This window comes from Macrosteles quadrilineatus, unplaced genomic scaffold (assembly GCF_028750875.1).
Source record: "Macrosteles quadrilineatus isolate MER2022 unplaced genomic scaffold, UCM_ALF_1.0 Scaffold_126__1_contigs__length_306307, whole genome shotgun sequence".
Taxonomy (NCBI): domain Eukaryota; kingdom Metazoa; phylum Arthropoda; class Insecta; order Hemiptera; family Cicadellidae; genus Macrosteles; species Macrosteles quadrilineatus.
Genome location: NW_026542719.1, coordinates 248,623 through 260,980, shown reverse-complemented (window position 1 = coordinate 260,980; position 12,358 = coordinate 248,623). Strand labels below are relative to the sequence as shown.

The window sequence follows — 12,358 nt, the reverse complement described above, 5'->3', positions numbered from 1 at the left end:
ATTTCAGCTTGCATGGTATTGTTATTTCCTCTTATTGTTATATATTCTTTTTCTGATTCCTTTTGAACAAGTTCGTTTAGTTCTTCGTTTTTCATTTGTTTTTGTAGATGAGTGAACGAAGTGAACGAATCTATGTATCGTGTATAGCGGAGTCGGAGAAAAGTTGTCCGCTTGTCCGTGTGTGTGTGTGTGTGTCTGTGTGTGTGTGTTCGTTCACTCCAAAAACTCAAGAATCGTCGCACTTATAGCGTTCAAATTTTGCACAAATAATTATGACACCAGTGGGAAGACACCATTAAAATTCTAGATGATTCCGCTCAGTATTAATTATAAAATACTTAAAAAACATTTTTAAATTTGTCCCTTAAGAATAACATTAGGAACTACCTTCTTCTTTGTATTTGTTTACGTTTTGCGACCGACAATTTTGTTGTCTACTTAAGACAGAGAGAACGACTTTTACTCTAAGCTCTTTCATTCATGGAGTAAACAGTTTGGCGTCTATGAATATATATCATTATAATTTCACAGCTTTCAGAATAATGTTATTCAAGCTAATTAATTTTCACAACTTTCGGATTAATAAATTGAACTTAACAATATTAGTCGGCAGTTATAAACAGTTTATGTTCAGTATTAAAATTTACCTTTAAATTAAAAATATATATGCATGTATTTAGAACAAAGCAGCTTTTTACATTATTCAATTTAATGTTGGCATTGAATATTAAATATTCAAAAATATTGGTATATCTTTATACTAAAAAGCTATGCGAGGGGGGGGGGCAGGTCCACGACGTAGAGGGTGGTAAAGGAAGCGGAAAGGTGAGCAGTGAAAAGAAAGGAGTACGGAAACCCTTTATTAATTTAATGTATCTGTAATACTTAAATGCTATGGAAATATAGGGAAACAGGTCTACGAAGTAGAAAGTAGTGAAGTAGTGAAGGAAGTAGTCAAGGCTAGCGCTGCGGAGTGTGGGAAGCCTTTGTGACAGTTAGAATAATGTATCTGCAATTCTAAAAATGCTATGGGAAGGGAGGGAAACAGGTCCACGACACGTAGGAAGTGGTGAAGGAAGTAGTCAAGGCAAGCCATCCGGAGTGTATAAACCTTTGTGACAGTTAGATTAATGTACCTGCAATACTAAAATGCTATAGGATGGGAGGGAAAATGGTCCACGACGTAGGAACAGTGAAGGAAGTAGTCAAGGCGAGCAGTCCGGAGTGTAGAAACCCTTTGTGACAGTTAGATTAATGTAACTGCAATACTAAAATACTATAGGAAGGGAGGGAAAAAGGTCCACGACGTAGGAAGCGGTGAAGGAAGTAGTCAAGGCGAGCAGTCTGGAGTGTATAAACCCTTTGTGACGGTTAGAATAATGTATCTGCAATAATAAAATGCTATGAGAAGAGAGGGAAACAGGTCCACGACGTAGGAAGTGGTGAAGGAAGTAGTCAAGGTGAATAGTCCGGAGTGTGGGAACTCTCTGTGACAGTTAGATTAATGTATCTGCAATTCAAAAATGCTATGGGAAGGGCGGGAAACACGTCCACGACGTAGGAAGCGGTGAAGGATGTAGTCAAGGCGAGCAGTCCGGAGTGTGGGAACCCTTTGTGAAAGTTAAATAAATCTATTTGAAATTCTAAAATGCTATAAGAAGTGAGGGAAACAGGTCTACGATGTAGGAAGCGGTGAAGGAAGTATTTAAGGCGAGCAGTCCGGAGTGTAGAAACCCTTTGGGACAGTTAGATTAATGTACCTGCAATACTAAAATACTATAGGAAGGGAGTGAAACAGGTCCACGACGTAGGAAGCGGTGAAGGAAGTAGTCAAGGCGAGCAGTCCGGAGTGTAGAAACCCTGTGTGACAGTTAGATAAATGTACCTGCAATACTAAAATACTATAGGAAGGGATGGAAACAGGTCCACGACGTAGGAAGCGGTGAAGGAAGTATTCAAGGTGAGCCGTCCGGAGTGTAGAAACCCTTTGTGACAGTTAGATTAAAGTATCTGCAATAATAACATTCTTTGGGAAGGGAGGGAATCAGGTCCATGACGTAGGTAGTGGTGAAGGAAGTAGTCAAGGCTAGCAATCCGGATTGTGGGAACCCTTTGTGGCAGTTAGATTAATGTACCTGCAATACTAAAATACTATGGGAAGGGAGGAAAACATCTCCACGACGTAGGAATTGATAAAGGAAGTAGTCAAGGTGTCAAGGTGAGAAATGCGGAATTTGGGACCATTTGGTGACAGTTAGATTTATGTATCTGCAATGAAACAGTTACAATACTAAAATGCTATGGAAAGGGTGGAAAACAGGTCAATGGCGTAGTAAGTGGTGAAGGAAGTAGTCAAGGCGAGCAGTGCGGAGTTTGGGAACCGTTGGTAGCAGTTAGATGAATGCATCTGCAATACCAAAAGGCAGGAAGATTGATCTCTATAGTAAGAATTATAATGCTAATTATTATTATTTGGGAAGGGAGGAAAACAGGTCCACGTCGTAGGGAGTGGGGAAGGATTTGGTAAATGCGAGAATTCTGAGCGTGGGAAAAGTTTGGGGTAGTTAGATTAATGTACATGCAATACTAAAATGCTGGGGGAAGGGAGGGAAACAGGTCCACGACGATGGAAGTGGTAAATTTGAGCAGGGCGGAGTGTGGGAACCGTTTATGGCATTTAGATTCATTAGTTAGATGAACATTTATTGGATTTTTAATAATTTTTAGATGATATAATAATTAACAATTAATTTGTATAATCCTCCTCCTTTTTTTATCATTGACCATATTGTTGGTTTCTAGTTTTTTTTTATTAGTCCTTCTTTTTCTTTTAAAACTACCTCCTTGCTTTTAGCCCGTTCGTTTTCGGCCTCTTCTCCTCTTTCCTCCTCCAAACGTAGTTTTTGTCTTCATTGCTGCCGTTACTGCCAAAGCTGCTGATTTTTCACCAAAACTTGCGTCACTAGATTTTACTCTTTTCCAAGTTTTTTCAGCAAGTGCTCTATCCGCTATGGATCTATTTTTTGTATCTGCAAACTTTGAATATGCTATATCGTGCTGTTTGCAAGCTTGATCTAGTTTATTTATTCCAGAATCCCCTCTTTCTAGACGTTTTTTCAATTTTGTTCCAAGTCCACAGTATTGATATCCTCCGGGCAAATGCAGTTTTACTGGTAGTAAATCTATTGTTTTGTTAACAATTGCTCCAATTGGCTTAGATAATAGAGAAACTGCTAATGATGTCAACCCTCTTCCTCTCTTCAAGCTCTCTATATCACGACTGATGTGCTTAACCTTTAACATCTCTATTTATAGGGGAATGTACCCACATTGGCTTCACTCCTTAAGTGTTTGACAATGAATGTTTCATTTACAAATTGATTTCTCATTATGTACCTTTATTGATATGTTCTAATAATACCTCTATCAATCCACATACTTTTTGTATTTTCATGTTCTTTGTTATGTTTTGAATATGTTGGTATCATATTGTGATAATCAAACATTATATCAGCCAAAGGTCTAGCAAAATAGTTTACATTTTTACATTGACGGTTTGAGTCATGTTTTGTAGATCTAGAAGATTTGTTATTCTTTTATTATTACATGTGTATACTTCTTCATTTTGTTCATCTTGCTCATAATTGCTGACATTTTTATAATTTTTTTTTCATTTACTGTATAAATCTGTATTAAAATTGATACTTAATTAAACAATTCCCATGTTTCTAGGTTGTTTGGTTATTTATTTATTTTATCTTAAAATGTGTACAATAATTAAGACCACCCTGTATATTTTTTTATACAATGGGTTTAATGCTCTATATATTTTGTAAGCTGATCTTTAAGAGAAAGTGTAATGTCGAAGGATATAAAGATTTCAATTATAGACACCGGGTAAAAAGGAGGTATGTCAATCCTACTGGGACTGTAAAGTTTTTTTTTCTTTTGGAAGCGTTTGAAAACAATTAATGGCTGATTTCTCAAATTCGCATTTTTGTGACATTCCCTTTTTGGGCCGGTGTCATCATATTTTTAGTCGAGTTTTTGAAAAACTAGGAAAAATTGTATAGCCTACTTTTTTACTAAATGTTTTACTTTTCGAAATTCTCACGTAATACGTTCTACCTGTTTCAGGTTGGAAGTTTAGAAGGACAAAACTACCTGAAGACAAAGAATTTGGTGTCTTTGAGTGTGCAGAACCTTGTTGACTGCGGCGATTATTATCATTACGATTTAAGAGGATGTTCTGGAGGAGATATAAAAGGTGCATATGATAGCAGAACAAAACTTGGAATCAACACCGAGGCTTTCTATCCTTACGAGGCTAAAGTAAGCTGATATAAGGAAATATGTTTCCGGGATGGAGTAATAGTTTTATTTTAGTAAGTTCCCCTAGACATTTTTATTGTTCCATATTAGTATTATGTGGGTGGACATAGAACTTACATGGGCTCTTATAGTGCGTCAAATCGTGACAGTGATGGGAGTTCTGATTTTTAGCTATTGGTTAAAAAGTACTTGGCGGCTTGGAGGATCGAACCCGGGCCACCTGGTCGAGGGACGAGTACGCTAACCATTGGGCTACGACGCTAGTTAATAGGATAAGAGTGTAACGTGGTATAATAGATGGAAGTGACTATTTTTTAGAGGATAAAAAGTACTAGGTAGCTTGGAGGATCGACCCCGGGCCGTCTGGGTGAGAGACGAGTGCGCTAACCATAGGGCTACGATGCCAGTTGATAGGCCAAGAGTGTAAGGTGGTATAAAAGATGGAGGCGTTTTTACAGCCGGAGCTGTAGCTACCGCCGCCACGGTAGCTACCGCAGCAGCTTAAGCTGTCTGTGGTCGGTTGGTTTTGATTTTGGCCACCAGGTGATGGCGATGGAGTTCTGATTTTCACCGCTAGGTGTGAAAAAAATCCCTCAGTGTATGAATTATCCCACGTTTGCCACCTCTGAGGGGGCGATAGTGTCGTGTGATACTGGAAAAAATCCCCGTGGGTGTTTTTGCCGTGCAGTGTAAGAGATTGTCGGAGTCCTTATTTTTTCCGCTAGGTGATTGCTGCCCCTGGAGTGGTGTGTGTAATTCTGATTTTCACCGCTAGGTGTTACAATAAAAATCCTGCGAGTTCCGATTTTGTCCACTAGAGGTTAGCGGGATAAATCCCTGAACCCGTATGTGTTTTGATGGAGTTCTGATTTTGGCAACTAGGTTTTGTTATTGTCCCCCTAACATTGTTTGGTTGTTTGCTACTAGGTGTAAAAAATCTTACCTTGTGGGAAAAATCCCGATCCAATACAGTGGTACAGTGTTAAAATCCCTCTGGGATGGTGGTTCTGATTTTGACCACAAGTTGATGTAAGTTGATGTTGGGATCAGATTCCAGATCCCGAAACGTTGTGTATTGTTTTTTTACATTCGTGATGGAAAATGTCCGCAATAAACCTTTGAACAACATTAACAAGTTCCACGCAGCCTGCAGGACAGGGTTTGGGACCGTCCGAGTGTCTGAAGGACACCCCCAGGTTAGAGTATTATATGATGCTGAACGCCAATCCAGAAATTAATAGCTAGGCTAGCTGGTAGATACGTTAGCATAACACATAATATCCCCCTCCCTTATTTTAAACACACGCTACGAACTAGTCAAAATATATTTTTAACCTCCCTAAAATTGGGACCCAACATATTTGGCAATTTATAATTCTGTAGGCACAGTCTGTACAGCAAGTGTGCCCACACGGCTGGAGGTAAATATTAAGGAGGGAAGTTAAACAACCCGCACATCGGATCTCTCTTGATGGCTCTGGAGCATGGCTAGGGTTGGATTGTCTTTGTTCCTGAATCCAGCGGATGATGCTCAACACTATTGAAAATAGTGAGGACACCATTAGTTGAAGTGTCCCATGGGCCACCATTGTAAACATATTTATATTTTAATTAAATACTTCAATTTCATTCAAGCTCATATCTTAAAAATTCGTATTAAGCCCATTTAAAACCATTACATTAATCCGAAGTAAATCAAATATTACAATTGTCTAATACAAAGAGACATGTAGAATGGCACCGACGAGTCTACAAGTTTCATATTCAAGGTCCCGGGAAATGGACGCACAACCTGACGTCTACAGTGAACTGCTGATCGAAGTGGCAGCCAATCACAGCATTGAGCAATAAAGGGATCATCTATGATTGGACACTGTAGGCGGGGTTAATTAAAATCTGGAGAAAGGAAGGGACAGACGCAGCAAGATGACATCAGTCTGGAAGGAGATTTGCGAGGCTTAGGACGGGGTCGGATCGATTAGGTCCCACTTAATATATCAGGATTGGTAAAATCTGCCACCTGAATAGGCCAAACAACTTCACCTACTCAGCCCACGCCGAGAGAAGAGGTTCCATGGGGTCGCCAACCGCAATCGAGAACCAGGATCAACCACTGAGTCATCTGACAACGGAGACAAGGGGAGGCCTGGACATCACGAAACGTCACCTCGGGGAATCATCTACCCTCAAGATCTTCTCATCGGTATGTTCCTAAATTCAATTAATTCCCAGGACAAAAAGTTTTAGAAGAAAGAAGATAAATTTTAATTATATAAAAAGGGCCTAAGTTAAATAACTACAATTTATTCAAATTAAACCTAACTTAAGATAAAATTTTAGACCTAAAGAAATATGTGATATATATCGTAAATAATTATAAATAAATAATTTCTGCTACACAAAAAAACAACAACAATATAGCCTTAAGGGTTAAACCTGTAAAATAATGTATTTAATATAAATAAGTTATCATTTAGCATTTCGTTCTCAGACGAGTATTTTTGATAGTTTGCTAAATTGTGTATTTGTATGTAAAGTGTATTAATTATATGGTTTTATGTCAAATGCTCGTTCATTTTCAAGATGAGCTGGTTCGCATGGCTCAATCACGTCCTGGTTGACGTTCGTTCGCTACGCTCACTTATATATAGTAGATTAAACGTTATATATTAGATTAAATAGTGAAATAAAATTTAGTAACTTATACAATGGTGTCAATTCAATCAGTTCCTGAGTATTCTCACATATAACTAGCGAGTATACTGAGCTTAGTAGTCATTTTGTAGTCTTCACATTTAAAGTAAAAAACAAAACCCCATAAGTTTACACCATATACCGGTTTGCTAGGCTCTCCATCGCTGAATTGTTGATGACCAATGAGAGGTCGGCTAGGGCCAGATGGAGAGTGTTTATGTGACGCCAGGCCTCCTCTGGACTTTGATCCGATGGCAGGGGAAATAGTCTGTAGTGCTGAAAAATGAATATGCTAAAAACCTATAGATTATAACCAAATTCACACAAACATGTGCACATGTTGTATATAATAATATTGACTTTCTGGAATCTCATCAAAACTCTGACTCTGTTCATAGAGAAATTTACAACTTACATCTTGGTATGGGGGTAGGTTAGTTCCGCATTTGCTACCTTCACTAATCCGGGTCCCGTAGGGTGGGTTATAATCTGGTAGGTTAGTTCCGCATTTGACGGCTTGAACAATAGATCTTTTGAAATTGTAAAGAGTAGTGAAGCGTACAAAAAAGCCAGTCAACCGAAATAATCCAAAAAAATAAGCAAGTTCTAAATGAGTTAAAGTTGAAGTTCCAGTTGTAGCAATTTCTCTAGTTTTGTACCAAAGCTGAAGCAGATATTTTTTCACCGATCCCAGCCAGTCAAATCATTACCAACTCGGTATGTACCATTAAACTATGTATAGCCAGCCACCTGTCATGTGAAGCCGCAATCTTAAAACTAAAAAAATCACACTACACCAGCTGCTGCTTAAATACGTATTTGTTACAAAATGCTAATAACTCAGATGGTAAACTAAACCTGTCACAGGAATAACTTTAAACTTTGTCAGCATCTTATAACATATTAAAAATACCCCCGCCACAGCAAACCTGCAGACTAAGCGAATTTCCATTTGCCTAAATTAAATCTATTAAATTTACATTTAAATGAATAAATAAAAAAAATAGAAATATCTTCCTTTTAGCGTTTTTCAGATACAATAATTCTGCTTTATCAAGCGGTTTGCTGTGACAGGAAAATTAATAAAGTGTTTTTTTTATTAAAATATTAATAGTTTAGTCAAAATATATCCATAAACAAAAAAACAACATTTTAAAATATTCTCCACAAGAATAACATAAAATTGTTAATTTCCCACTTTTTGAATTTTCTTCGTTACCAATAACCGTCCAAAAACACTGTGTTATACTAAATTATTTGTTTTTAAGCTCTTAAGAACGGTCGGGAGAGAAATTGGGAAATTTTGTGTTTTGAGAGTTAACAATTATAAAACCCATTTGTTAAAAATATTAAAGACAGACAAGACAAAAATGTATAGGACTTGACAAAAAATGTGTATTTATTTGGACACTGTTTAGAAAATCATAATAATAAAATAAAACATAAGTTAGTTCAAAGAAGGTAGTATTAACATAAGAAAGAAGGCAGGCATGGATTAGGCATGCATTATTACATTTTCTCCCCCCCCCCCCAAGAACTGCGACCTTGGTAAGAGTGTGCCGGAATGTACCCTTGGTTGTTTTATGTCCACAACTCTTATAACGCCATCTTTACCGGGGTAGATAGCTGATATTTTTCCAAGAGGCCATGAATTTCTTTGATTATCTTCTTCTACTATTATAGCCAAGTCACCTACTTGAGGCGGTTCTATTCGTTTATGCCTTTTGCAACGTCTTGATAAACCGCGCAGGTATTCGTGGACCCATTGCTTCCAAAAACTATCCAAAAGTGATCTTACGCGGGCTAGTTGTTTCTTAAATAGTCTATCTTCATCAATATTTACTTTGTAGGCTTCGCGTAGAAAGTGGTTTGGTGTGATCGGCTCAGGGTCCAACAAGTCAATTGATATGTGTGTGAGTGGACGCTAGTTTATAATAAACTCCCCGCGAGTCAAAAACGTCTGCAGTTCTTCATCTTTCGGGTACTGGGCTCGCATGACACTTTTCAATGTTGTTTTTACTGATCTTATCAGTCCCTCCCAACATCCTTCATGTGTGGCGCATGGGGAGGAATGGAATTCCATTTAGTCCCACTCTTTACGACTGTTAGTTGAATATGGGCGTTATTTAAAGACTTAACATTAACATGAAGACGTTCATTGTCTGTTATTACAAAATTTGTATCATTGTCAGAAAACATCTCAGAAGGGCAAGGTTTCCGCCTTATAAACCTTTGAATTGCCATAACACAACTCTCCGTACTTAACGAATGAGCCACTTCGATATGAATTGCACATGTAGAAAGGCATGTAAATATTACACCGTATCGCTTTTACCGTATCACGTCTACGGCCAACAGTTACTTCAATTGTTCCAAAATAGTCAACAACAGTGTAAAAGAAAGGATACTGTGCCTTGACTACTCGTGACATTGGCAGGGGTGCCATTTGAGGTATACTTGGTTTGGCGTTGTCAATCCTACAACGCATACAGCTTCTTTGCACTTTCTTCACTGTTTTTCGAAGATTAAGTATCCAAAACCGTTCTCTTGTCATGTTCATTACGGTTTCTATTCCTTGTTGGAGCATTTTGGATGGATGTTCTTCACAATAAGTCTTGCTACTTGACATTTTCCATCTAAAATAATTGGATATCTTCGTTCAGTGCTGATCTCAGAAGAATTTTGTATTCTTGAAGACACCCTGATGAGGTCTTTCTTGTCAACGAAAGGATCCAATGTGAATATTTTACTTGACTTTGGTAGTGACTTGTTATTTATTAATAAGGTCTTTTTTTCTTTAAATCTTGTGTCTTGGGATTTCAACACTAAGATGTGTTCAGCCTTGAATTTCATCTGGTTGAAGTTCCAGTATCAATCTGGGGTTATAGTTCTTACTCGCCTTTGGCTCGCTGGGGGCTCCGCCCCCAGGCCCCCTTTATTGGTAGGGGGTAAATAGAAATGGGCCATGGTGCAAGACCTGCAATTGAGCCAAATTTCAGGTCTTTAGCTATTTTAGAAGTGGGTAAAATTGATTTAGACCGATGGACCTATAGGAATAACATTGGGGGGGGGGGGTTCTATATTTCGTGGGGGAGGGAGTTATATTTGTAAAATGTCACTTTTCGGAAAGGGCGCAAGATCTACAATCATTCAAAATGTCAGATATCCAGTTAATCTAGAAATGTGTAAACGTGATTTAGACTTATGCACCTGTAAGAATAACATTGGGGGGATTTAATATTTGGGGGGGGGATTGTAAATACGATAGGGGGATAAAACCTTAAGTAAACCAGAGTAAATCTATAGCATGAACGGACCATGGGAACGGGGACTTATGGTGGTTTTTATGGGGTAAATGTTTTCTCCATAAGAATAACATGGGGCTCGTAAAAACTTTCAAATGTTGACATTAAACCTAAGTTTTGGGGGTTAAGGAGTAAAGTTACGAAAAACACGTGATGTGTAAAATTTAGAGTAAAGTAAGTGGAATACAAAGCAATATTAATTTTTTCAAAAACAAATTATTTAAGTATAAAAAAATGGCAAAAACCAGTAAAAATTTAAAGAAATTTACCAAATTTTGAAAGTAGGGCGTTTTTTGAAGGTTAAGGAGTGCGATTTTCGAAAAACGCGTTGTAAAGGTTTGTAGAATATTTGATTCCCGTTCATGAAAATCCGTTCAAATCTTTTCTATATCTTACCGTTTGCGAGCTATAGGCGATTAAAAAAAAGGGGTTTTGTCGTTTTTAAAGGTCCGCCAATTTGGATTTTTAGGGTGGTTAAAATTTGAAAATGGGACTTTTGCAAAATTCACCATAAACTTATGATCCCTTACTACAATAGTACCAAATTCCAAGTCTCTAGCACGTTTCTAAACGATTCATATGACCATACTAAAGTCATTATATTTCAATCTTATTCTCCATAAGAATAACATGGGGCTCGTAAAAGTGGCAAAAAATCTTCAAATTTTCAGATTAAAATTAAGTTTTGGAGGTCAAGGAGTAAAGTTACGAAAAAAACATAAAGTGAGTAAAATTTAAAGTAAAGTAAGGAGAATCCAAAGCAATAATAATATTTGCGAAAAGAAATTATCTAAATATAAAAAAATAGCGAAAACCGTAAAATATTTGAACGAAATTTACTAAATTGTGAAAGTAGGGCGTTTTTTGAAGCTGAAGGAGTGCGATTTTTGGAAAACGCCTAGAGGGTTTTGTAGAAAATTTAATTTCCTTTCGCTAAGATTCTTTCAAATCGTTTCTAGCTCTTACCGTTAAGAATAACATGGGGCTCGTAAAAACTTTCAAATTTAGACATTAAAATTAAGTTTTGGGGGTCAAGGAGTAAAGTTATGAAAAAACATGTGGAGAGTAACATTTAAAGTAAAGTAAGGAGAATACAAAGCAATAATAATATTTTCAAAAAGGAATTAATTAAGTATGAAAATAGTGAGAACCGGTATAAATTTTAAGGAAATTTACCAAATTTTGAAAGTAGAGCGTTTTTCGAAGCTGAAGGAGTGCGATTTTCGGAAAACGCTCTAATAGGTTTTGAAGAAAATTTAATTTCTGACCATGAAAATTCTTTCAAATCGTCTAGCTCTTACCGTTTCCGAGCTATAGCCCTTTGGGGGGGTTAAAATTTGAAAATGGGACTTTGCAAATACTACCAGTAATGTAAGATTTCATACTACAATACTACCAAGTTTCGATTCAGATGACCATAAGAAAGTCATTAAATTTCAATGTTATCCTCCGTAAGAATAACATGGGGCTCGAAAAAACTTTCAAATTTCGACATTAAAATTAAGTTTTTGGGGTCAAGGAGTAGAGTTACAGAAAAACATGTAAAGGGTGAAATGTAAAGTAAAATAAGGAAAATAGGAAACATTAATAATATTTGCAAAAAAATAATTATTTAGGTACAAAAACGTAGCGAAAACCGATAAAAGTTTGAAAAAAATTTACCAAATTTTGAAAGTAGGGCGTTTTTTGAAGATTAAGGAGTGTGATTTTCGGAAAACGCCGAAGAGGGTTTTGTAGAACATTTAATTCCTGTTCCTGGATATACTTTCAAATCTTTTCTATCTCTTACCGTTTTCGAGCTATAGCCCTTTGAAAATAACGTGTTTTGTCGTTTTCAGAGGTCCGCCATTTTGGATTTTCGGCGGGGTTAAAATTTGAAAATGGGACTTTTGCAAATTTCACCGGTAATGTAAGACCTCATACTACAATACTACGCAAATTTGAAGTCTCTGGCACGTTTCTAAGTGGTTCAGATGGGCACACGAAAGTCGGCCATTTTTAATGTTATTCCCCATAAGAATAACATG

At 37.1% G+C, this 12,358-nt stretch overlaps 1 protein-coding gene across 1 annotated transcript in view; it reads left to right on the top strand.

The window, feature by feature from the left end:
* Positions 1 to 12,358, top strand: part of LOC128982126 (procathepsin L-like) — a 76,242-nt gene that overhangs the window by 34,958 nt on the left and 28,926 nt on the right. Inside the window, exon 5 of the mRNA XM_054401176.1 lies at positions 4,138 to 4,332. Coding sequence (XP_054257151.1) covers positions 4,138 to 4,332 — 195 coding nt within the window. The remainder of the gene's footprint in view (positions 1 to 4,137; positions 4,333 to 12,358) is intronic.